Raw genomic sequence first — 27661 nt, 5'->3', positions numbered from 1 at the left:
GGGCTTTAAGTATCACACTGGGAACAAGTAGAGATACTCTGGCAACACTCCTCCTCCCACTACAACTACTACTTAAAACTTCCTCCTGTTGACTTGCTTATAAATGGCAGCTACGGTTTCATTGCTTAGTTTCCTCCTTTTTCTATTTCTTCTTGTGATATCATCATTCCCCTCAAAACTTTAATGGACTGATTTTCTTTCAAGATTAACATTTTTCTGTTTTATGATAATTTTAATAATTTTCCTTTTGTTGGTCTTGAAACTGTTTTCCATACAAGTTTCTCTTGTCATTAAGTTTAGAATTCAATAAAATAAAATAAAAAATGACTGTTTGCCAGGCTGAGCATGATGCGTGAGCAACAGACTTATTCACAGGTAAATGCCTTCACACTACTGCTTAAGAGCCATCTGATCAGTAGAACTAGCCAGTTTTCAGTGCAAGTCCAGGAATGAGGACAACATCCTCAACATAATAAAGTATTTCCCTTAGGTGGTACTGAAGAGTCTTGTTGTGGGAAGACAGTTTGATATGAAGACGCAGACTCCCTGAAGGGCAAGTCAGCCACAGTTCACTTGAGCAAGTCCAGAGAACGGACACCATACTCTAAAGGTGTTAGTTCATAAATGTTACTAAAGAATTTGCTCCTGAGAGTAAAATGAAAAATGTTAGAAAGAATTCTGGAAAAGACTTTAAAGAGTGAACTAGACAGCTCCTTACCCTCACCTCAAAAGAAAAAAAAATGCAGTTGAAGCAAACTGCTGGCGATTAGAAACCAGATTCAAAGCCTTAGAACTCCCAGCTTGGGGGCTCCTTTTGAAGACACCTGATGGCTCATGTGATCCACTGGCATGAAGCCATGCAAAATGCTTACCTTTAAAGAAGTGGCCAAACTATTTCCTGAACAGTGCTCTGCATTCTTCCTTGTCACAATTCAGATGCAGATTTAAATTATTTTTTAAAATGTTACTTCAAAAGCCTTAGTACTGCTCATTATTGTATAAGTGGTTTCAAGGTGGTGTATAAAACATAAAATGGAGGCAAAAAAGTATCAAGAATATGGAGAAACAGACATTTTCAAAGTTTCCAGGTTATGAATGTTAATGGGACAAAAGGATTTATTTCATGGTAGTTGATTGTAGATACAGTACATTTGCTTGAATATTTCCCATTTCAGTAATCAATATTGATCTTTCACAGTAGAGTCAAACGACAGTATTTGAAGATTGCAGATAGGTTTACTTTTCAAGACATCCACAATGAATATTTGTGAGATTTTCATTGTATACAGTGAATCTGATGTATACTTAATTTGCATATTTTGGATAAAAGCCAGATGTGTTGGTAGCCCTTGAACACTAAGGTTGAACACCCTTGTAGATGCAATGTAATTCTTAATAGATCTGGCAACAATCTGTAGAAAAATTAATTTACTGACACATGAATGGAATTGTTTGCCATAATTTTTTTTTCATTTCTATATCTGGTAAGTTCTCTCAGCAAAGATACACAGAAAATAACTAATTACAAATAAATCAGATGCGGGATATTAATGCTAGCAGATGACGTATAATATTTTTACATGTACTGTTGTGATGCCAACCTGAAAACCCTGCAAAAAAGACACTTGGAACCCATATGGTAGTAGGTCTATTGTAAAGTGTGTTTGATGTGGGCTTGGCCCTTAGAAAGCTATTAGTAAACTGAATTACAACTACAATATAGTAAACTTCCCATACCAAAACAGCACTAAATACCAGCACTCAAACAGTAACAATCCTACCTATGAAAAGGCAACACTACAAACACCAATACATCTCCTATTAGGAAACCATAATAAGCCAAGCTGCTGTAGACCCCTATATATAAATTACATGCCATCAGAATACCTCGTTCAATTACACATGCACTGCATAGACAAAACACCACCAAATATAGAGTACAGTATAAACAGAAATGTACAGAAAAAACTGAAGTGGAGACTGCATAAGCCAGACTCTGTATACAGTGCAAAAATAATACAACATAATAGATAAACAGGACATCACATAATAATTAAACTAAAAATTCTGTTTAAAAGTTCACAAAAACCAATAAACCATTTCAAAAGAGAAAAACACCACCCAACAATTAAAAAAGATCCCAGCTTTCCATAGCTAGGATCTTTGGATTTTCAGCACTCTGAGTGTCATGGACTGGGGGAAAGGGGTCATACAAAATATATCCTTTCACATGCATTCAAGCTCTCACTCACAACACACACACAAAGCTCTCATACACATAGACATACAGTTTCCCACACACATACCCAGGCTCCTCATACACACACACATGCATACAGGCTCCCATACACATGCACAACACACAGATTCTCTCATATGCATGAATGCAAACACAGTCTCTCTCACAGGGGCGCACACAGGCTCACACACACACACACGCATGTACATACTCTCAGGGTCTTCGCCTCCCTGCCAGGCCTCCTTTGTTCAGACTGCAGCGGGATGGGATTCGTCATGGCCCCGCTGGATCTCTTTTGCTGCAGTAGAATGCAGTCATCACAGCCCAGCGGGCACTTCAATATTTGTTGTAAGGCACACAGGAATGTTATTTTTTGGGTGGTGGGGGCACCTTCTGGCCTCTTCCAAATCTTGCTGCCTGAGGGGCTGCCTTACTTCACCTCATGAGAGCACCTCTGTTGCTGCTCAGAGTTTTAATATGCTTAATATAATGAATTCACTTAGAACCAGCTTTGTTCCTCAACTTATATAACTATTTATATATCACATAGATGAAATATTTTGGCTTTCAGAAAATAAAATTCCAGAAATGATGAGAGAAAATTATACCTGCATACAATATATTACTTTAATGGAAAAGTTTATAGCAATATGACTGATGAAACTATATCATCAAACCTTGTGTCTCTTTTAATTTTAAAAACATTTATTCATTAACTCATCTACTTGTAAATCTGGTTGACATCATACAATTACTTTTTCTTCCCTTCTGGGATTTGCATAAGTAGGATTTGGGTTAGTGAATTTTTTTTTAATTGAAAACAAAAAGTGATAGAGGAGTCTGCCCAGTGACGGCACTGTATACTGCCATGTAGACGACCTCTATTTTGATTACTACATCAGGTCCTTCCACATTCCTGGGTTGGCTGAGGCTGGAGATGCTGCAATGGCAACACTCACAGCCCTTAATGGGCATGGGGTAGAGGAGCAGATATCACCAGGAAGTGTGACATCTGGTGGCTAGATTTAGATACCATGATACAGAGTTCCTGAATGAGCTCTGGTGCATGGCTGCCAGCATCAGGACCATTGCTGCAATGACCAAAAACTAGAGTGAGTGAGAGAGTGAGAGAGAGTGAGAGAGTGTGTGTGTGTGTGTGTGTGTGTGTGTGTGTGTGAAAAGGGAATTTAAGTTGGGGGTGGGAGGGCTGAGTATGTTGGTCAGTGCATATCTATTAAAATAAGGTTAAAAATATTATTCTTGGGTAGTTGCACATGCAGGCTCTTGGTGCCAAGATCCTAGAGCTGGTTCCAGCTGAGCAGGAAGGAGAAGAAGAAAAAAAAAAGAAATGTGATAAAAACTGTACCATTTAATTCCAATTCTACTACAAAAGAACAAACATCTTGGCTTAAACGTTTAACACAGTGCAGTATAACAATGCTATTATTAAGTGTGGGTGTCACCGGTCACCCCTGCTGCCTGACTCTCTGGTGCGTGCAGCTGCTCTGTTTTTCCACAATTATGCCAGCCTGAGCCCCAGGGTGAGAAATTACTCACTTTATTTTTGGCCCCAGTATTTAAGGCTACTTGGCACAGAGTACAAACAAAAACAAAACATGACTGTCAGAATTCTCATTGCATTTCTGGCTAGGAGCCCTAACAAGTTAGGTCAGCATGTCTAGTTCTTTCCCTCAGCCAAGGTTACCTGCCCTCTGGAACCCCACAGTTATTCACATCTCCACTGCTCCTCCTTTCCCTAGACACTTTTACTTATCTCCCCCACTTCCAGCCAAATTGCTGGCCGGGTCCCCTTTACTTCCTTCTTGCCTCTTTTAAAGCAATTTCTCAACTAGGCATGGAGCCTGGTCCCTCCCTCTTCTTGAACTCCGCCCAGTGACTCCCTTTCCTTGCTGTCCTTTTTTTCTTCCAACTTTATTCAGTGTGATTTGTCCCTGGGCTAAATTAGCTGGCTGTTTTTCCCTTAGCCTCAAGACACTGCAGTAGCGCACAAACACCCCATCACAATGGGACAGTTTGCTCCATTAGATTAATTTCCAGATCAACTACTCCATGCTCATTTTGATTCTCTCTCAAGCAGAAACAATTAGATGTATCAAATATGTTTTTCAAACTTGCCTTCACCCAGAATATTGGAAGCACTGACTAAAGGCCATTTGAAATGAGGTGCCACATGGAAAAATCAGATAGCTAACCATGTTACCTATATATTTATTTTGGCATTACATGCAAGTGGGTATCTGAGGCTCCAGGAGATCAAGTGACTTGCCCAAAGTCACAATGAACATGAATAGGAGAAGCGAGATTTGAAAAATTGTTCCCTGATTCCTAGACAATTACTCTGACCACAATACAAACTCTGAAATAAATTGTTAAATAAATGCTTATCTGCCAATGTTAATATATCTGCCATTTTTTTAAGTGTCCCCAAAATGAATAGCATAATTATTCAATTTAACTGGCAGGTTATTTGTAGCAAAGTTTGGGTATTGCTAAATAATTCAATGTGAAAAGGAGAAACAAATACATCCAAAATAATCATCAAAAATATCTTAAGAACAAAACGTATATAGTTTCTATTGCACTTAACTTCGTGGATTAAAATGGAAGCTTGTATATATTTTTGTCAAAAACTGAATATGCAAAACTCCTTAGAAAATGAGTCTTCCTTTTTAAATCTTCTTTTTCCTCACTGAAAATATAGAAAGTCTCTCACTAGTTTTAATCCCTTTTTTGTTTAAACAAATTAAGTAAAACAAAACTAAGCATTAGTGCAATAATTTGACAAAGCAAATTACAATTACCTAGCTAGTGCACAGTGCCAGGACTAAGGTTTACAGGCTGATCGCAATGCTACTGGGCCACTAAAAGTTTTCCCCATTTTAAAACCACATTTCACCAATGAAGAAGGCATTTGCAAAAGAAAAATTAAGAAGTCAATCCTATGTCATCTATGGGAAATGAACAGCAAGTCTCATTGTTTGCGCTTATGGCACTGGAAGTAGTGAACACAAAAACTTAATTATATTGCTTGCCATTTGTTATTAACTTCCAAAGTGCCAGTGCTCAAATTCTACTGAATACAGAAGGATATCCTAGGAAGAGGATCATGTTAGCAACATGATAAGAATAACATTAGCAGGAAGGAGGACATTCGATATTTCAATTGCTTGCAAGTTAAGTTTGGACAGGAGAAACAGCCAGTTGGTTGGCAGCCAAGGCAACTCAAATGATGCTTACTGGTTTGTCCTTGATGGTGGGACTTGACACACACAGGTAAAGTTTCCCATCTTCTTCCAGACAAGCATCTATCAGAGCCTGCACAGAGCTCTCCTCTTGGAACAGCAGGAAAGCATAGCCTTGGAGGGAACAAAAATTTTTTTCAAAAATTCAGTACATGAAATTTCTTATAAAAAAAAAAAAAAAAAGTTAGAGCTCATGAAGTCCTCACAGCCTCTTTTTAGGTGTTTACCAAATGTGATTACCCTGAAGCTAAGATTTTGCTACTCTAAAACAGGTCTTGCTTTGAACATTGCAATGTTTATGAATATATCGTTTAATAACATAATAGACCGCCTTTCATAATAACGTCAAAGCGGTTTACAATAAAAATCAATATAACTACAATACAACAGCTACCTGCCAGAGAGACACCTATTATACTAGCAGTCAGATGGAAATATTTCCCCCCAAATTAGAAAATTCAGGGATGGAACCATAAATATAAGCATTCCCTACTTAACACAGCACATCAGCTTGATAATGCCTCCACTTCTAATCTAGAAAAATGAGGGCCAGATGTGCTAAGCATCTTCCTCACAGACACAGATAGGAAAAAACCTTTAGTACATCAGGCCCTTAAGTGTACTCTGTGAGATCTATAAGTAGCATGAGTGTATACTTTCCTTAATTAAGATTCCAATCTAAACTTATTTAGGAAGCTCATAATATGGGCTTTGTAAAACTGATCAAACTAGCACAGAAAGACAACAGTATCATACATGCTTACAATTTTACAGCACACTATTACAATGCAATGATCATAATACAAGTCCCATAGCTGAAAAGGAGCAATCGGGTTTTCAAAAAGCTATGCTAATTTTAGAGGTGCTCAAAATCATTCTAATGTTTATATTACATACACACAACTAGCAAAATTAAAAGAAAACATAAAAAGGGTGCTAAACACAGGCAAGAAGAACAATTATAACCTGTCAAAAATAAAATCAGCTAATAGAGAACCAATCAAGTAATAGGGTGGGGAATGTACCTTTAGAAGGTGAACAAAAAAAAAAAAGAAAGATGAAAACTTATAGGACTTCAGTTAAATGTGTAGAATGAAGCATTTTAGGTGGAGGATGGACCCGATCATAATTTTAAGAAAATAAAAGGTTTGGCGATTCTGTTACAGTAGGCAGTTCATAAAAGTTAAAAACTTGGTTGTTCAAACAAGTATTCACTTAATCCCAACCTCGTCTCTGTCCTCACCCCCGGTATCATAACTCTAACAATGTAACCCCTATTGCTACCTAACTTCCCTATAAGCCAACTCTGGTAAACCTCAACTAATTTTCATTGTAACTACAATTTGCTGCATTAACTAGTGCTTATTAACTGTCATACAGTTATGTAAATATAATATGTTATATAGTTGCTATCGTAACAAAGTTGTTTATTTTTGCTGTCTCCTTCCTTGCTATTACGCTCACTTGGTCTCCTGACCGTTCCTCTTTCTCACCCCGTTTCCTTACGATTCCCTGTTAATTGTAACTTTATCCTTCCTTTTTCACCCTTCTAGTTTTTTTGCTCCCCAGTTGTATGTGAACCGATGTGATATTCATTTGAATGTCGGTATATAAAAGTTATAAATAAATAAATAAATAATCAATCAATCAATCTAGGAATGTGTTTAGATTCTGGGTGAACATCCGAGGCCGAGATAATCCCTTTGATGAAGTCAGTCTTTTGACACCTGAGGATGGTATAATAGTGGCATCCCTATTTGTCTTTTAAAAGACTTTGTCCACTGTAGTCAATTTGTTAATTCTATCTAGACTGGACTACTGCAATTCTGTACATATATATATAAGTTTGCCTCAGCAGATAATGAGGAAAGTGCAGCTGTATAGAATATGGCAGCCAGAATCCTTGGGGGATGGACTTTGAAATATGATCTCTCTCTTCTATTGGTTCAGTTACCTTGTTGTCAAATCAAAATGCTGATGCTAATATATAAATGTAGCATCATCTGGGTCCTAGCTATCTTGTGGAGAGACTGATGCTTTATGCCCCACATCTAGAGACCTTGATTCTTTGCAGGACAATCCATCTATACTAGAGGTTCATCTATAAAAAGCTCAGTTACTGGGCTAGAACTTTGGAATGGTCTTTCTGCAGTGGTGTGTAACATCCTTGGAGGATCATCCTCAGGTGGGCAAGATTATTATTAAAGCAGTATTTTTTTCAGGAGACATTACAGCTAATGTAAAATTACTTAGTTTTGATGACTGCATATGCTTCAAAAGTGAGAAATGTTATTTTGTAAACATTTGAAAGCTTAGCTGTCATACTCAGTTTTTTACTTGGACCGATATTTTGTTTTATTTGTGTTATTTATTTAGGGAATTCATTTTATTTTAGATTAGTTTTCCACTTTTAAATATGTTTGTTTAAATTATGCATATTGTGTATTATGGTTATTGTGAACAATTGACTTTTTACTGATATGCAGTACATCAAATTAATAGGAAATATAAGGTTAGGTTAAACATTTTATGGGGTTTTAAACTCCATTGCAGCAGAATACTTTATGTAGCCTGTGCTAAATTTAATTGGTGTCCATCATACATTTTAAGTAAATGGAGGCATCATATTAGGTTTATTATATTGTTTTAATTGTGCTGGATATATATTTTGGCTATGCGCAGTGTAAAATGCTATGAGCTACTGGTTAGTGACACAAATGTAAAAATAAAATAAAGGATTACTATGTTCCCTTTCTCAAGAAAAAACTGAAGCTGAGAAGACAGCAGAGGGTTTCTTCTTAATTTTAAGCCAAAAAATTATTATTTTTCATGCTTGATGGATGTCTATACTTTATTACAAATAAACCCCAGGGAAACAGCTGCTTGCCACAAAAGACAGAAACCTTTCCATGTTACATTTTATATAACCTCAACACCTTCCACTTTCTACACAAAAACACAGAATGTGATGGAAGATAAAGGCCATAAAGGCTCAGCAGGTTTACCTATTCACATTTAACTCAGGCCTTGTCATTGGTAACTTAACATTCAGGCACTCTAGCCATTTCCATATCCCCAGCAGGTTTACAATCTAAGGGGACTATTTACTAGAATTTCTCCCATTCTGTATCTACAGAGAAAATGCTTAGGAAATGACTCCCTATATTTGCATGAGGCAATGGAGAGGGAAGTGACTTGCCCAAGGTCACAAGCAGCATCAACAGAATTTGAAACCTGTTTTCTTCTGGTTCTTAGTCTGCTGCTCTAATCCAGTCTACCCAGTTTCCTTCTTGTTGCAATACTGTAGACCCCCTCAATCTCTGGCTTCACCTCCACTTCCTCATAGCTTCTGTATTAATAATCTGTTTCTAAGCAATTTTTTTCCTTTAGAAATAAAATAATTTTGAACATGTATGAATCCCAGGAATAGGTTCATGCTGTAAATTAATTACATTGATACCACATCTACATATTATGAAAAACTTTACTACAGTTAGACTCATGGGAGTTTCCTAACTCTTGAAAGCCACAAAGTTCAAACAGGATACAAAAGTTATAAAAATGACTTTCTGGTAGAGGCTGCACAAAGAGACCACAATGTCAATCAGCTCTACTCTACTTAACCACTGAGCAGGGAAGAAGAATCAAAGATCAGACAATGACTTTTCTACAAAGTAATGTATTGAACTGCATCTCAAAGTAAAAAGCTTCAAAATATTTCTGCAATGAAAAAAAAAAAAAAATCTTAGAGGTATGTGCCTTGCATCCAAATATTGAAAACTGAAAATAGATACCCCTGCTGAAGGAAACATTTTTATTTATTTATTGGTTTTTATATACCGCCGTTTATCAAGATATCATGTCGGTGTACAGAGAACATAATAACATATGCCAAAGCGTTATACATAAAACAAGATAGTAAGGGTTAACTATAAGCAAACATTATCCATTAAACAAGTTAATAATGATAAAACTATTATAAAGAACATCTCAAAGTTGGGGAGGCAAACAATGGTTAAGCTAGTTAAATATGCGTAGCAAAGTGTAATTAATAGGAAAAACAACTTAGGATATTACTTAGGAGTAGCTTAAATATTTACATTGGTGAAAATAACTTAGTAAGACGGGGAAAGAGAGGGGAGTGGAAATGTAGGGGGAAAGGGTAGAAAGTTGGGAGAGAAGGGCTGAATCAGGCTTTACATGTTGGGGGAGGCGATAAGAGAGAAACAGGAGCGTATCCAAGGGGGAAGGTGGAAGGGATATATAGGGAAGGTGGAACCTATAAGATCCTCTAGGGCTATGAGGAGATGAAAAGGAAGGGTAAGAGGAAGGATAAAGAGAGAGCGGAAAGGCAAATGGCAGCTTTGAGGGAGAAGATTAGAATCAAGTGTAAGCATGAGTGAATAACCATGTCTTGAGTTTTTGTTTAAATGACTTGGTGGACAGTTCTAGACACAACTCAGAGGGCATGGAGTTCCATAGCGCGGGGCCAGCAAGGGACAGGGCACGGGCTTTAGTGGAGGAATAAATAAATGATTTTGGAGAGGGGGTTTGTAGAGTGGCTAAGTATTGATTTCTAGTTGGTCTGTTAGATATATGGAATTGTAATGTGTTAGAGAACCAGTTCATTTCAGGATTGTGGCGAGCTTTGTGGATGAGAGATAGAGCCTTGTATTGTATGCGAGAGTGAATAGGGAGCCAGTGTAACCCCTTAAGGATAGGGGTAATGTGTTCTTTTGAGGTAGTATTGGTGAGGATACGAGCAGCTGTATTTTGCAAAATTTGTAGCGGGTGTAGGGAGCTTTTGGGTAGGCCCAATAGCAGAGCATTACAATAGTCTATTTTTGAAAAGACCATGGCTTGTAACACAGTACGGAAATCAGAAAAGTGCAATAATGGTTTGAGTTTTTTGAGTGTGTGGATCTTGAAAAAACATTCTTTGAGGGTTGCATTAATAAATTTTTTCAGTGACATTTGGTCATCAAGTAGGACTCCTAGGTCCCGGACTTGGGAGGAGAATTGTGTGCTTGGCGGAGTAGATGGTGTTGTGGGCATAGTATGTACAGGTGTAGGAGGTGAAATAATCATGAGTTCTGTTTTTGTGGTGTTAAGGGCAAGTTGAATACCGCTTAAGAGGTTATTAATAGATGTGAGAGTAGATTGCCAGATTTCAAGAGTTTTGGGTATAGACTCGGTAATAGGAATAAGGATTTGTACATCATCAGCGTACAAATAGTGGGGTAGCTTAAGGCTAGAGAGGAGCTGGCAGAGGGGTAGTAGGTAGATATTAAATAAAGTGGATGAGAGTGAAGAGCCTTGAGGGACTCCCTGCGAGAGGGGAATTTCCTGAGATTCGTAGTTGCCAATTTTGACTTTATAGTTTGTTACAAAGGTAAGAGGTAAACCAATTGTGTGCAAGCCCGGTTATTCCAATCTCAGAGAGATGTTTGAGTAAGATCAGATGGTTCACAGTGTCAAATGCAGCTGAAATATCTAGTATTACTAGTAGATGGGATAATCCTTTATCAAAACTTTTGATCAGGTAATCAGAGAGTGAGAGAAGAAGGGTTTCTGTACTGTGTAACTTCCGAAAACCAAATTGAGAAGCGGAGAGGATTTGGTGTTCATCTAAATAGTCAGTGAGTTGGCGGTTAATTGTTTTTTCTAATATTTTTGCAATAAAAGGGAGATTGGAGATGGGGCGGTAATTGGTAAGTTCAGCTGGGTCAAGTTTAGGTTTTTTTAGGTTTTTTTGAGCCAGTCCATCAAGTTCCATTAACTATAATCACATTAAATATAATCACAGCCCACCAGCCCAACCCTTACCCTTCCAAACCCCTTTGGCTGCCGGGATCACAGTACTGCCGGGATCACATTAAATATAATCACAGCCCAACCCTTACCCTTCCAAACCCTTTTGGCTGCCGGGATCACAGTACTAAATTTATCCGGATAACTTTACACATAACCGAGGATATTCAAAGATAACTAGTTAAATTTAAAGTTATCTGGCTAAAGACAGACAGATAACTTTATTTGGAAATATTCACCCCAATAAATATCCCTGATAACTTATCTAGCTAGAGTTAGCTGGATAACTTTTTTATCTTTGGACTTTTTAAAAATACTGGCCTCAGGATGTATAGCACATCCTGCCCAAGCCTGGATTTGCCAATAAACACACTAAGCACGTGCCCAAGGCAGCAAAAATACGGGGGCAGCAGGCCAACTGAAGATTTGCTGCCTCTCAGCTGAGCTGAACCTCACTTGGCAGAAAAAATGTCCTCTGCTTGCTGCTGTAGTCAGGGAACAGGAGGGGAGGGGGCTGAGGCTGAAGCAGACATAGCAGAGTAACAGCCACTTTCCTCCGGCCATTCAGGAATACGAAGGGAGGGGGAGGGGTGGCCTGGACTAGACAGAAGAAAGGGGGGATCTTTTTTTGGGAAGTAAGGAGGGGTTGGGGCTAAGAAAGACCATTGGGGGTGAAGAGAGGATGATGAGAGGGGTTCAATTAGGTATAGGTCCACGTGTGAGAGAGACGGGATTGATGTTTGCATGCGTGCGCATCAGACTGGGAGGAAAGTTAGAGAGGAGATGGAAATGCAAGAGGGAGCAGAACTGGACCACGGTAGAAACACTTTCCTTTTCTGCTTCTTCCTCTATTGCAATTAGGATTCCCCTTACCACTTGATATTAGAATCTATCCCCAGAACCTCCCTCCCTGCGTTTCTCACCAGATTTTAGGACCCCCCCCCTTCCCCAAACCACTGACCTGCTGTGATTCCTCCCTCCTACTCCTCCTTTCTCAATCCCAGAATCTCAATCTCTCCCTCTCCCTTCTCTTCCTCCATCCCAGATTCCTTATCCTCCCCATGTCCCATCTTCCCCATCCCCTTTCATCTCACCTTCTCCTCACTCCGTTCCTTACCTTCTGATCGTTTATCTTTTTTTTCCCTCTCCCTACCCCTGTGATCTCCTTCCAGTACTGATACTTGAGGTCCCTTTTCCTCTCCCAATAAACACAAAATAAATTATACAAGCAAGGCTGGAAAATCACTTTAGTGATTCAGAATTCTGTGCTTCAGAATTTTCTAACTTCTCACGGAATCTACCCCTGAGCTGCTGATGTAATCTGGGGATCTTCTGCTCTCTTTTGTTTGATCTTATTGAGGATGGAGGGGAGGAGTGGTGACAGTACCAACAGTGCCTTAGGGGGTAGCAAAAATCTAAATCTATTACTGACCTTGCCCGGGCTACCTTATAAAGCCATACTGTACCTTTAAGGCTATTTATTTCTTCAAATAGTCATATATTTAAGAATGTAGCTTTATGAGAAAACAATGCTTTTCACATTATGATCAGTAAGTTTTACATGTCTGCAGTTTTCCTTTCCTGCTATTCTACTGATTCTATAAATAAAACCCATATCCTCTCTCTTTTGGAGTCGCCTTTCTTGTCAATCTCTAATTACAAATATGGCACTGCAAAAAAATAATGAGTTTAAAAAAAAAATATATATAAACCTCATCACCTGCCATAAAAAGAAAATAAGGTTTCAGAGACATTTGGAGCACTATACATTGACACTGGTTTAATTCTGGATACAGACCCAAATAAATACCCAAACAGTACAGAGTAGCTCTGGAAAACATGATTTTGTTAATATTATATACAATTTTTATTTCACTTAAAAAAAAAACCCTCCTCCCATGAAAACATTTTTAGTTTTTATAAAATCTTAGGGGGGAAAAACTCTTTTTCTCAGAAATATTCATTCATTTTAGTAACTTAAATAGAAAGTAGTAAGTAATAGGATATGCAAACTGTTCTCAATCCTCAGCATCTTTGTGATTTGCAGTCTGCTTCTCTAGGACAGCCAGCACAATGTACCTTTCTTCCCCCCTCAGCAAATGAAGTGGTGGGTACTGAGATTTTGTAGTTCTGACTGACCTGCTCAGGTCATCAATGTTTTGTAGTCTTCATTTGATTAGTCTATCGATCAGATGCTCTCCCAGCTGAGTAAGGAATAGGCACAGTCTTTCATGAGGTAATCTGTTGCAAGCAGGATAAATTCTTATCCAAACAACAAAGCTGGCAATTGTACCAACCTCGAATTTAAACATGATCATTTACCACCTGTATGTTTTGTCCTTACATAACTAAGTGATCCAAGTTGCCCATCCCATCTTTAATTTTGTCATAGTTAATAAGTGGCTTTCTTTCCTTTCCAACTATTGTCATGTCATAGTACAATGTTGAAAGTAACATTACTGTTTTAGATTTCCTGGGCAGATATGGAACTAAGGTGAGAACCTCATCAAAAGCAAAGGCAGATGAGAATTTCTTTTTGGGATCAGGCTGCATTTGTAATTTCCTTTCCTTTCTCAGTTATTTGTAAACCGACATGATGTGTCCTACGAATGCCGGTATAAAAAAGTTTATAAATAAAATAAATAAATAAATACATTTCACTTTGAATGTCAGCCTCATTTCTCCAGATGGTGCCCAGGTGATCAGATTTTCAGTTAGCAAGCAATTTTTCTGCTAGGTCTGTGCGGGGGGGGGGGGGGGGGGGGGAATTTATCATCCACAACATTCGTTCTTGATTTATACCAGGGTCCAACAAGATTTCGTAGAACACTAACTGCTCTTGCTGTTCTTCAGCTTGTTTATCCAAACAGATATCCTGTTCATGGGATACAATGTTACCACACTACAGCACTGCTGCCCTCTGGTGGTAAGGTGTTTATGGGAAAGTGAAACCCATTGCCTTTGGAAATGGCAGAAGGGCCTCCTCTGATACCAAGGTCACTTGTACAAAAAGTACCGATGCCTGGACATTGTGGGCTGGTCACCTGGCATGAAAGGCAATGATTGCAGGATGGACTAATGCTCCTTGATCTGGGCCACCATCTCCTGCACTTGGTCTCTGAACAGGTTCTTCCTTGTACAAGGGATTTCTGCCACATGATAGAGAATATCCTCCCAGAGTCTCTTCCCCTGGAGCCAAGTTAGCCTCCAAGCTCCATCAGGCACTTCTAAGGTTCTGGGCTGCAATGTCAAAGGCTTTACATGTGGAACAGATTAGTTTACCACATTCCTTGATATCCATTACAGCCCGCTGGGACGTAGCTTGATGAGGATTTTCTGAGGCCAGCCAAAGATTTAAGCTTTTGAAAGCACTCATGCTTCAAGGTGATAATGCAATCCTCACACTAAGCATGGAACTCTGGAAGACTTTCTTCCCAATAATCCAGCACACCGTAATCTTTTCTGGGAACTGTGTTGGAATGTCTTTAGAGTACTTCACCTACTTCAAAGCGGATTCCACCATGATTGAGTAGTGCTATGACTGGACCACTCTGAACCCAAGAGAGGCTTGCATTTTCTACTTCAGAATAATTTTGTGTACTATTGGCAGGTAAAAGACAGTTATCTGCCACATCCTCATCTGCAAGTCCTTTAAAAGACCAAGGTCTGATGCACATACCGTAGATCCTCTTCCTCCCTGAGGCTAATGGACAATGTGGTTGCCATCTTCAGGAACATTGAGTAGCTAAATTCCTCTGGAAGCCTAGCCAAACATCAGCATTAGCGGGGGACTCTTTCTGTCCCAATGCTCTTTCTTCCATTGTTAACAACATCTGGCTTCTTGGTGCCAAGGTGCTCCATGTAAAAGAGCACCTTGTGTATGAGTTGAGGGAATTGCACCTTCACAGCATTGGTGCACTCCATGCCCCTGACAATATTCTGGATGGTGCCAGCGTGCACCAAGATGACATTGAAGGGCACTCTGGATGGCACCAGTGAATCTAGGTCAGGCTAGGCTGCCCGGCACCATGGAGGCTCTCCACGTGGAGAACACCACTGCCTGCACTGGCATGCCCATCACTGATGCAAGTGGGGGCAATCTCCTTGATTTGGAGGAAAGTCCTACTTCTGTGGAACCCTTCACCTATGGTGCCAATTTCTTTGGTGCAAAGGTAGCCGGCCCAGAAGGAGTTTCTCTATGCCTCTAAGGTGCTCTTCTCAGCACTTCATCTTGGGCCATGTTCAAATCCTCACCTACAGCAGATCTGGGTACCATCAGCAATAGGGAGGGGAGCCTTTTCAACCAACTTGTGGGAAAAAGGGAAGCCAGCTCCCAGAACAAATTTTGGTGTTTCTTATGATGCCTGGAGTCTGAAGAGGACTCACTAAGGGAAGTAGAGTGACTATACTACTCGGTCTTGTGCCAAGACTTCGAGACCTTACTCAATTTTGGCTTCTGCAGGTCCTTCATCTTCCAGGCACAGGTCTAAAGAGACCATGGGGACATCTTGCTGCAAATCGAGCAATTAGGTATGTCATGGTCCAGACCCAGGCAGCAATAGCAGATGTGGTTGTCTGTAATGAACCCACAGCATCTACGCCCACAGGACTTGAATCAAAGTCTTTTCGGATTTAATCTTTTCCATTCTTCTTTTAAACCTTACTTTTTTATTTTAGTGCTGAAAAGTACTGTTGAAGGATTGCCGAGGCAGTGGCAAAAACTGGAATCTACAAGCTTATAAATTTGAAAATGTAGAAAAAATTGTTTAGAGAGATTGGGAATCTATCCATGTGGTAGCTCAGATGAAGAAAGACCAAGATCCTCATGAGATAGTGGCCATGTGCAGGAACTCCTATGCATGATCAGAAAGACTTCAGAGTTCTGACTGCTGGGTCTTTGTCAGTGCCATCAGGTGTCAGCCACTGGTTATGGCTGATTTACTCTCCTCAACTGAGAAATTTTACTGGCATGACAATTTTTACATGCATTGCCAAAGTGATACATAAATTGGTTAAAGCAAAAGGGAAAAACAATTACAAAATAATGATAAAGCAGGACACACACTTGACCCGATATTAGCACAAAACTTTCAAGAACAGATACCAGACAGCATTCTGATCACCCTATCTTAGTCAGACCACCATCTGATATATCCACCTTAGCCAGGAAGCCCTCAAAAGATTTATCCATAAAGCAGCTCAGATCAACTGCTCATCTAAACCCTGAAAATTTCTTACAAACCATCCAGTATATGGAATTACTCAACACCCCCCCCCCCCCATGCCAACTCCTATCTCAGTTTGCAGTCACTTCCACCACAAAATTGGAAAGCTACTAGAACTCAGACCACAAGATGACCTTAGACATGCCAGCTCCTGTCAAGATCACCCACATTAAAAACCTTAAGCCCATATCATAGTACACTCAAGAACTGAAAAAATTAAAGCAAACAACAAGACTAGAACACTGCAGACAAAAATCAAAATCTCAAACCAACAGGAACAACTGCAGGAGACATCAAATGACATACCGCAAAGCCAATACAGAAGCCAAAAAAGCCCACTACTCCAAAAAAATTACCCAAGCAAAACACTCACCTAAAGAAAACTCTTCCATACAGTCAAACTTACTAAAAGACTCCACCCTTCTACTCCTTCCCTAACAATTGAAATTCACTACAAAAAAACTGGTAAGCTTCTTCATCAATATGATCAACTATATCAACTGTTCCTACAGGCCTTCCCCTCAAATACCCCTCTTTATCCTTCACCTGCCGACAATGTGAATGAATGAATGCAGAATGTTGTATTACACTATATTGATATCAGCTACTTTTGAAGCCATATATTGTAAATATTGTAAATATTGAACTGTATATACAGTCTGCCCTGTATATACAATTCTCCTAGCCTTTGTTTTCTAGCGTTTCCTTTAACTACTAAACTTAACCCTTCTCTTCCTGCCTATCCTCTTCCCTGTGATATCCCCACAATTACTCTGTACCCAATTAATCTGTAATTCGAAAATTTTGTACAGAGTTTTCCCATATCCCATATTTAACCTCGTGCTACAGTTTTTGTTCCCTGTAAAGGCTCTGCCTGTCGTTACGGCGATACTGTTTTTTGTTATATGTAAACTGATACCATGTGCAAATGGATGTCGGTATATAAAAATACCTAAATAATAAATAAATATCAGAACTGATCTTGACAACACCACTGCCACCCTGGATTGCCCATCACAGGTTCTACAAATCACACCTACCCATACCCCCCCTTTCTCCTTTTACCCCTTTCCTGAAGAGTGGATTCCCTACTTACAGTCTTCAAATTTACTACATACCCCGAAGACCCTCTGCTCCTGCAGGCTCACATGTAAAATTAGGACTACTCACTTGCCTCAAATACATCATCAGCACTTCACTAATGGAGAGACACCTTCCAATCTGCCCAAAAAAAAGCAGTGTAAGGTCTACATTGAAGAAACACAACCTGGACCCAACAGACCTGCACAACTACCGCCCAGTCTCCAAGCTCTCTTTCTTCAGCAAAATCATAGAAAAAGCAGTCCTAATACAACCAACAGAATTTCTACAAACCACCTGGACCCTAATTTGGCTTCAGACCCAACTATACAAAAATGGAACTAGTCAGCCTTGACAATGATCTATGCTTCTATCTGGAACATGGACAATCTTCCCTTCTGGTATTTTGGACCTCTCAACTGACTGACACCTAGTCTATGAATGCCTCATCACTCACCATATGGATATAGGACTCACAGGTCTGCCTGATTTAAATCATTCCTCCAGAACCAGAATCTCCCCCTGGTATCTGCATCCTTTCATCCTCATTTTCTTAAATGTGGAGTGCTGCAAGGATCCAGCTTATCCCCAACTCTATTCAACATCTACAAGGCACCATTCACAGCATACTAATTAGAAAAACTTCCAGATCACAAACCATGTCTATACCGAATATATTCCACTTGTTTGCCCCCTAATTCAAGACCCAGACCTCGCAGTTGCCAAACCTCAATAATTGTCTCAAACTGATCTATGTCTGGCTGCATCACAACAAACAAAAACTAAAACCTCAAACAGCAGAGGTACTGTGGAACAGCAAAAATGATCACAACCACAGTCACTGAAAAGTTACTATGGATGGAATTACCCCTACCTTTCAGCTACCAAGTCCACAGTCTAGGCTTCACACTCTGACTCTGAACTCACAGTCAAAACCCAAATTCTAACCATGATCACATTGTCTCTCTCTAAATGATGCCAACTATAACATCTCTGATCCCTCTTTGATGGCCCTGCATTTGCAACAGTGATCTAGGCCTGTGTAATCTCCCACCTGGAGTACTACAACTCCTCCTATGTGCCGCTACTAAAAAAGATGAATAACCATACAAAACGCTGCTGCACAAACCATGTTCAATGCTCGTAAATTCTAGTGCTTCACTCCATTCTTACAATCCCTACCCTAGCTTCCAACATACTACCATTCCGTTTTCAAAAGCCTTCAAGGTACTAAAAGCCACGCACCACTCCACCTTACAAATTGACTCACCCTATGTATCTCTGCATCATTGCACTCCATACCTCCAGCTTACCTAGTCATACCAACCCCGAAAGAAATGCGGCTTTGTAAGCACCAGAAAGAAAACCTTCTGAGGATCGGCTCCCACCCTCTGGAACTCCTTACCTGAAAGCATCAGGCAAACTCCAGACCTGCTCATCTTCAGAAAGAAACTAAAAACCTGGCTATTTCTTCCAGTTTTAAGCCCACAGCTAGAACCTTAAAGTCCCTTTCTAGACACACAGCAAATCCTCAGAAAGATTGTACTCCTGCTCAGTATATTTATTCTCCTCTTTTGCACCTTATTTGCACCAATTCACCTAGTACTCTACAATTATAGCTTTATATTTGTACCTACATTAATTATGCCATTACCCTCTGTATCATAATTGCCCTTTGTACTTAAATGTGTTACATTTAAAACCAATCAAAGAAAATTATTTTTCGCTCAGCACATAGTTAAGCTCTGGAATTCATTGCCAGAGGACATGGTTACGGCAGTTAGTGTAACGGGGTTTAAAAAAAGGTTTGGATAAGTTCCTAGGGGGAAAAATCCATAAACTGCTATTGCTATTAATCAATAAGGAATAGTAGTTAGAGATCTATTTAATGTTTGGGTACTTTCCAGGTACTTGTGACTTGGATTGGCCATTGTTAGACACAGGATGCTGGGCTTCATGGACCCTTGGTCTAACCCAATATGGCATATCTTATGTTCTTATGTACTTGTATTCTCCATTATGAAAGAAAAACGTTAAGATCAAATTACAGTAAAGACGAGGATAATTTCCTGATTCAGGTGCCTGATCCAGATCAAGTTTCTGACCTGGTGTCAAGATACAACATAATTTGCTGCAATAGCTACTCTTTTGCCTAATTTCCCCAGGACAGAGCAGAGCCATTCTGCTTCAAAATGTCATTCCTCCTCTTTCTCCCCATTCCCAGCCAGCCAGCCAGCCTGCAGAGAACAGTATAGGAGGAGCCAGCACAAGTGCCTTCAGAGACCTTCCCCACTATGCTCAGAAACTATGGTTATAGGACAGCAGGGGGGCAGGGAAGGATTGCAGCTCTCATCCTTTGCTGTGGTGGCTGTGGGAAAGCAGCACTAGCAGAGACTAAGCTTGCAAACTCTTCCTTCCCCACTCCTGCTCAAAGAGTCATTTTCTCCAACTCTCTGGATCTTTGCATCTTTGCTGGTGCATGGCACATCTTGCTTTTAAGTTGACAGTGCCTTGCACCACTGTGCCCTAACGACCCTATGCCCATACTTTGGATTATGAGGCAAATTTTCAATCAAAAGGACAATTTAAAAACACCAAATAAATAATATTCGTTCTCCAAAATACTGAAGAAATGTTTCTTCCCTGATGATTTTCTCCCCTTTTTCCCTAAAGAAATTCTAAAAATGTTTGGCTGATAACAAAAATGACTAAAAAACAATTCTAAATGTGCTAATCTAAAATACTTCATCGTCCTGGCTTAAAAACTAGATTTGTGATACCTGCTGTTCTGTTTCTTTTTCTAATGTGCAGCCAAGATTATAGTATGTATGTTCAGATCTTATAAAATGAAGTCATATCCTCTGTATACTGTGGTAGGAGTATAAGAATGGCCATAGCAGTTAAAGCAGCAGGTTGCAAACCAAGGAAATCAGGGTTAAAATCTCAGTGATAATCCTTGTTTTCTTGGGCAAGTCACTTCACCTTCCATTTCCTCAGGTAAACTCAGGGCCCATTTACTACACATTTTTCCCCATAGAGACAGAATGGGAGAGAACCCTACGTAAATCTATCCCTCTAATTGTAAGCCTTCAGAGCCTGAATGTAACTTGCCTTGAGCTACCAATAAAAAGGCATGCGCTAAATCTAAAAAAAATATAACAAATATTTGAAAACTGAACATAATCAGCACTGATTAAAACAATTACAGCTTTATGTTCAAAAGCTTATTCAGGACTTAGACACGTAAGAGAGATTATGCACAGACGTCAGCTGTATGCACTTGCTACATTTTTAGCACCGATGTGGTATATCTGGAATTCAACTAAGCTTCAAATAAATAATTTGTCTCATAACTCCTGGAAAAGGCCAAGCAGACTGAACCAAATATAGCTTTTTTTCCCTTCTAAAATCTGCCTCTTGCAGTTCATTCTAGCCTTGCAATTAAACACTTTGTTTTTATCATATCACTGGTATTCTGTTTTGGGTGGTAGTTAAAACCGTGTGAGCTGATTAGATAGATGAACAAAACAGATGGATTTACAATCTAATAGGTCCATATTCAGTAAGCTGGTAAATTATCCAGATACAGTTATTCTGATAACTATCTGGATATTCAGTGAAACTTACCAGTTGAATCTCTCAGTATAATTGCCCAAATAAAATTAGCTGGATAACTTTAGGCCTGTTTGGGCAGATCAACTTGTCCAGAACAAATTTATCCAGATAGCATTCAACATGGCATTATTCGGCTAAATATGTTATCCCATCTCACCACACCTCCCTACAATGCCCCCTTTTTGTCCGGATAACTTTGCCGAATTACCTGGACAAAGGGGGTATATGTTTAAAGGGCCATATTTCTTCAGGTGAAAGCCAATTTCACCCACATAAATCTTTTGAATATGGCCCTCTAGGCTTTCCATACACAATATGATAGCACAGTCCTGTTCTATTTGAACTTCCTGTTCTTTTTCATGGTCATGTAACTTTATGATCCTGTTCCTTCTCTTTACCATTTGCCTTCACTTTTCTGTCCTAACAACCTTTTTTCTAAAGAAATATCACACCTTGCTCTAGCAAATCACAGAGAAATTACTACTTACCTGATAATTTCCTTTTCTTTAGGACAGTCAGATAAATCCGGAACAAGCGGATTATGCATTCCTGCCAGCAGATGGAGATGGAGTAAGCTGTCGTCACAGTACATATACCCCTGCAGTGACATCAGCCCACCAGTATTCTATTCAAAAGCAACTGTGGACAGAGAAGCCAAAAACTTAATTAAAAACAGATAACCATATACATACTCAGCCAACCTCACATAAGAACATAAGAACACTAGTCTAGGGACTGGACTGACACTTACCAGTATGTCCTGTAATATGTAGGCACAAAGGAGGATCATTATGCAATCATACAGCAGTCAAGGGAGGGAAGCTGGATTCATCTGACTGTCCTAAAGAAAAGGAAATTATCAGGTAGTAGTAACTTTTCATTTCTTAGCTTCCAGTCAGATGAATCCAGAGCAAGTGGGATGTACCCAAGCTACTTCCGAATAGGGCAAGAAGCTGCCTGTAATCCAGTCAAAACCACACGTGCAAAGGCTGTGTCATCCCAGGCCTGAACATCCAGGTGATAATACCTGGAAAAGCTGTGTAAGGAGGACCATGTCACAGCCCAACAAATGTTGAGAGAAGGCAAAAATCTAACTTCTGCCCATGACACTGACTGAGCCCAAGTGGAATAAGCCTGAACCTGACTAGGTAATGGCTTCCCAACATCCAAGTATGCAACTATGACTACCTTCTTAATCCAGCAAGCTATTTTAGCCTGTGAGACTGGTTCTCCCTGTCTAGTACCGCTGCGAAGGACAAACAAGCGATCTGACTTCCATAAAGGATCAGTAACCTCCAAATACCAGACAATGCGTCTCTTAACATTCAAGGATTGCAATAGACGCTACTCCTTCGCATCTCCCTCTTCATCCAGAGATGAAGAGGGAGATGTGGAGGCTCAGGGTGAATAGTCTTCCTCTGATTTCACTAAGCCTGGTTCTTCTCAGCCAAATGTGTATATATTATGCACTCAACTAGGCACCCAAAAAGGTATGGGTCCACTATTTACGCGCGCACAACTAGGTGCACAAACTGGACGTACAGGCCGAACTGACAAGCCTGTAGAAGGGAGCCTAATAAAGCGAGCGAAAAGCTGTTGCAACCTACCACATAGTGTGCAGCAAAAGCCTCAGAGCGGGGCCTAGCCTAGATAGGCTGCTCACGTCTCTCGACCTTCCATGGAGCGGGATGAACTTCGGAACGGTGTGCTGAGTATGGAGGTCGGAGGGAAGAGGAAGCCCAGCAAGTAAATCCTCCAGCTAAGTCTCTGTACTTTCCTTTTTTTTTTTTTTTTTTTTTTAAATCTTACTGGAGCTCACTCTTACCTGGCTGAGCAGAAACAATCTTCAGCTGCAGGGGGAGAAGGCATCTGCGGTCACTGTGGCACTCGGCTTCTAGCACCCACTGCCTTTCAGTTGCTCAGCTAAGCCCACGCCAGAAAACCAGCTACCGGGCCAAGGCATACCTCTGAGGGACCACAGAAATCACCTCAGGAATTCTCAACTGAGGGAGGAACCATTTGGTATCACCGCAGGAGAGTGGGGGCAGTAATTTTTTTTCTTTAATTGTCCTTCTTAAAATTGAAGCAATCCCCTGTGGGGAAATGCACATCCACCATCTGCTGGAGACAGATAATACTGGTGTGCTGAGGTCACTGCAGGGGTATATGTACTATGTCGTCAGCTTGCTCTGTCTCCATCTGCTGGTAGGAGTGCATAACCCACTTGTTCTGTATCTATCTGACTGGATGCTAAGAAATGTTAAATTTTTCACTCATAGGTGGAAAGAGCATAGTCAATTTCCATTACAGAATTATCTGAAATTGATGCATAACTAGGTCCAGGAATATTGTCATTCGGTGGCTAGGCACAACTGAACAAATCTCATTTCTGAACACTTTTCATCACAGTCTCCTACTCTCTTTTTCTCTGATTTTCTCCATTTTACCTTTTTGCTTTATTTTTGTTAATGGTTCATTTTTATTTATTTTAAAATTCTTTTATACCACCTTCTGACCAGAATGAATATAAATATTATATAAAAACATAAGATGTGCCTTGCTGAGTCAGACCAAATGTCTATCAAATTCAATATCCTGCCTCCAAAAATGGCCAATCTGGATCACAAGTATCCAGCATATCCCAAAAATTACTAGTTACTCACTCCCAGGGATAAGTGATGGTTTTCCCAAATCTATTTGGCTAATAATGGCTTATGTACTTTCCCTCCAGAAATATGTCCATATCCCTTTTAAAGCTGGCTACGCTAAATGCCTTGACCACCTCTTCTGGCTGCAGATTCTACAGCTTGATTATACGCAGAGTGAAAAAAATACTCTAGTTTTAAGTCTTCCACCTGTTAGTTTCATGGAGTTTGCTCTAGACTTAGTACAATTTGAAAGGGTAAATAATCTAATTACCTGTTCCACCCACTCATGATTTTATAAACATTTCCTCATATCCTTAGAATGTACCTCTTCTCTGCACCATGCACTCCTGAGCGACTGCCTGCTTTTGACCATGATTTAGTATTAAAATTTCTCTATTGCCTTTTTAAATGTTAGCACCAGCAGCCAGGTTCCAACCTGGTTAAGATGGAGCCCATCCCATCCAAACTGGTTCCCCCTTCCCAAAGTTTCCCCAAGTCCTAACATATCTATAGCCCTCTTCCCTGCCCTATATCTTTACCGTTAAATGTTTTGGCACTTAGTTAGTAAGAATTTAATCAAATACATATATACGTGCCGCCCTGTAAACCGTTGTGATGGTGCACTACTAAACGACAGTATAGAAAAGATTTTAAATAAATAAATAAATAAATAAATAAATAAATATCTCAATCATTTATTTAGACTCTGAGGCTCGGCCTACCTTTTGCGGCCTGCTCGTGAAATGGGATGCATTTCTGAGAACGCAACTTTGGAGGCTCTGTATTTAAATTTCATATCAAAAGTCTAAATTTGGCTTCTAGGACCTCCCTCCCGCATTTTCCTACATCATTAATCCTCACGTTTACCATGACAGTTGGCTCAATACCTGTGAATTTTTGATTTTCAGTTAGCCCAAGATTGTCTGGATTGTGGTAACCAGGAACACACACACACACACACACACATACACTCTAGCTCTTTTGCTGCCCTGTACAAACAATTATTGTGCCTGCCCCTCCTCATTCTGCTATTTTTTTAAACATATAATTTGGTTTTCTTTTTCTAATCAGAGCCAGGACAAGGGTATTAGACACCCTAAATGAGTCTTACAGCTTTGTGCCTGGCCTTCCTCCCCCCCCTCTGTACACACAATTTAAAATTATGCATTTATAATAAAAGTCTTTACATGAAAAAGGACACAAGTACAGTCTTTTAAAGTAAAAGTATTACAACAGTTACATATTATATTTAAATGCATTGCTGTGGTGTCACCCAGAAAGCCCTGCATAAAAGCTAAAAAAGACACTTGGAACACATATGATATCAGGACTATTTTAATGCATGTTAGGTGTGGGCTTGGGCATCAGAAAGCCATGAGCAAATTAAATTTCAATTACAATATAATGAACCTCCCATTCCAAAACAGCGTTAACTGTAAACATTACGCCAGGCTCTAAAACACCAACACACCTTCTATTAGGAAAACAGAACAAGCCATGCTTCTACAGATCTCTACTTAAAAATGACATGTTAGCAGAATGCTTAACCTTAGTCACACATGCAGAACAAAGACAGACCCTCACGAAAATATAAAATAAAGTGACTATAAAGTATAAATGGAAAAATGCAGAAAAAACTGAACTAGAAATCGCAACAAGTCAAACTCTGTATGTAGTGCACCAATGGAAAAACAGAAACATCACCATTCCTCAGAAAACAAAATCAAGAAATATAAACTATCAATCATAATAGTAAAACCATACTAATAATTAATATTACAAAACAGCTGATGAACAGCATATCGAACAATTAAACACATTTTTTAAAATTTCCCAAACACCAATAAAATATTTCAAAATATCATACAGATCAAACACCCAATTAATTAAAATCAATAAGAATTATTAAAAAAAAAAAAAAAAAAAAAGACTCATTCTCCATGCCTGAGAACTTTTAAAATTCTGGTCAATATGAGATTGTCGTGGATTAATGCAAGGGGAAGGGAGGTGCACAAACTTTCTCCTCTCTCATATACACACGTTCATCCTCATGCTCATACAGATATACATAAACACTCTTTCAAAACTTACATATGCTCTCTCTCACACACACACACACACACAGGCTCCTTCTCTCTCAAGCAAACTCACAGCATCCTTCTCTCACAGGCACGCATGCTTACACACACTCATACACATGCTTCCTCTCTCACAGCACACATGCTTATACACATATACTGTCTCTCTAGCAGGAGTGAAGGACTGATCTAATGCCAACATGGGGACTCCTTTAGTTGGGCTGCTGGGCAGGACGCGATCCCCCGGAAGCTGTGGTGCCTTCTCTATTGGCCTCCAGGTGGGATGCGATCCCCTGGGGGCCACAGGGCCTCCATTTTGCCTGCCGGGCAGGATGGATCCCCTGACGGCCGGGGTCTTTTTCAATTGGGATCCCCAGTGGCCATGTGCCTCCTCTTCTTCGACCGCGGTGGGATGAACTCCATCTTGGCCCCGCTGGTCTTATTGGTAGCACACGAACGCAGATTAGGGAACACTGCTAGTGGGCATGTGCCTTCTTCAGTTTGGCCACTGGGTGGAACGGGAAAATAAAGCCCCCCTCCTTCAGTACGCCACTGCTCGGAATTTTCTGATGCTGACCCGGAGACTGGGTAATTCTTTTAGAATTCCAGAATCACCAGACCAAATCCAGAAAGATCCCATGTATGGCTAGCTCCTCTCTAGCACTCTCTAAAATAGATTCTAGGTGCTGTATGTCATCTGCTACCTTTACATCGAGGAGGCAAACTACCAAATGATTCTCACACCTACCAGCCATCCAGCAATCTACATTCCTAAGGATTGAATCACAAACTATAACAGCAGTCCTAACCCTTCCCTCCTGTACACTTACTCATGGAAACAATTCTTCAGTGTGGAGAATAATCAATCACCTTGAGGACAGGTCCTAGCTATAGGATGACTTCTTGTCACAATAAATGGTTTTCTCCTTCCAGATGACCTTGCTCCTCCAAAGCAGCACAAGAGTTGCAAACCTAGAGTTGGGACTGCCCTACTATGTCCCTGAAGGTCTCTTTTATATAACCCATATCTGCCACTCTAGCCTCCAGAGATTGGACCCAAGAGCCAGGAGTTCTTTGCACTGGGTTCATACACAACCTCTCACCATCAGATAGGTAATCATACATGCAGCATTTGGGGCAAAAGAACGAATAGTCATCATCCTGCTGCTATCTGCACCTTAATAATAAATTATTTAAAGTTGTATAAGGAGTAATCCAATTTAAAATACCCTAATAAATTTAAGGGACTATTTTAATCTGTCTGTCAATGATTTGCATTCGGACTACATTTAATCAGTTGCCAAGATCAAGGTTAATCAATCATTTGATGTAAATTCCTAATTGATTTATTGTGAAAAATGTCCATCCTAGCATTCTAATTTGGGTAATACTCTATATATGAAACACAGATAGGCAAAATTTAATGGGACAAAATCAACATGGATTTAGGAAAGGGAAGTCTTGCCTCATTAGTCTGCTACATTTGTTTGAAGACATAAATCAACATGTGGATAAAGGTGAGCCAGTTGATATAGTGTATCTGGATTTCCAGAAAGCATTTGACAAAGTCCCTCATGAGAGTCTTTTTAGGAAATTAAAAAATTCATGGGATGGGGCTGTGCCCTATTGTAGATTAGGAGCTGGTTAAGAAATAGAAAACAGAGAGCAGGTGAACAGTGGAGAGCTCTAGGGATCTGTTCTG

The 27661-nt window shown here is 39.8% G+C and overlaps 1 protein-coding gene across 15 annotated transcripts in view; it reads right to left on the bottom strand.

Moving 5' to 3' along the window:
• CPEB3 (cytoplasmic polyadenylation element binding protein 3) overlaps positions 1-27661 on the bottom strand; it is a 436394-nt gene that overhangs the window by 60503 nt on the left and 348230 nt on the right. For all 15 annotated transcript variants that reach the window (XM_029609927.1, XM_029609929.1, XM_029609925.1 and 12 more), the window contains one exon: positions 5498-5616. In XM_029609927.1, coding sequence (XP_029465787.1) covers positions 5498-5616 — 119 coding nt within the window. The remainder of the gene's footprint in view (positions 1-5497; positions 5617-27661) is intronic.

Source organism: Rhinatrema bivittatum, chromosome 7, assembly GCF_901001135.1.
Source record: "Rhinatrema bivittatum chromosome 7, aRhiBiv1.1, whole genome shotgun sequence".
NCBI classification, from domain to species: domain Eukaryota; kingdom Metazoa; phylum Chordata; class Amphibia; order Gymnophiona; family Rhinatrematidae; genus Rhinatrema; species Rhinatrema bivittatum.
Note: the sequence above shows the minus strand (reverse complement) of the source record. Positions and strands in the feature narration are given on the sequence as shown.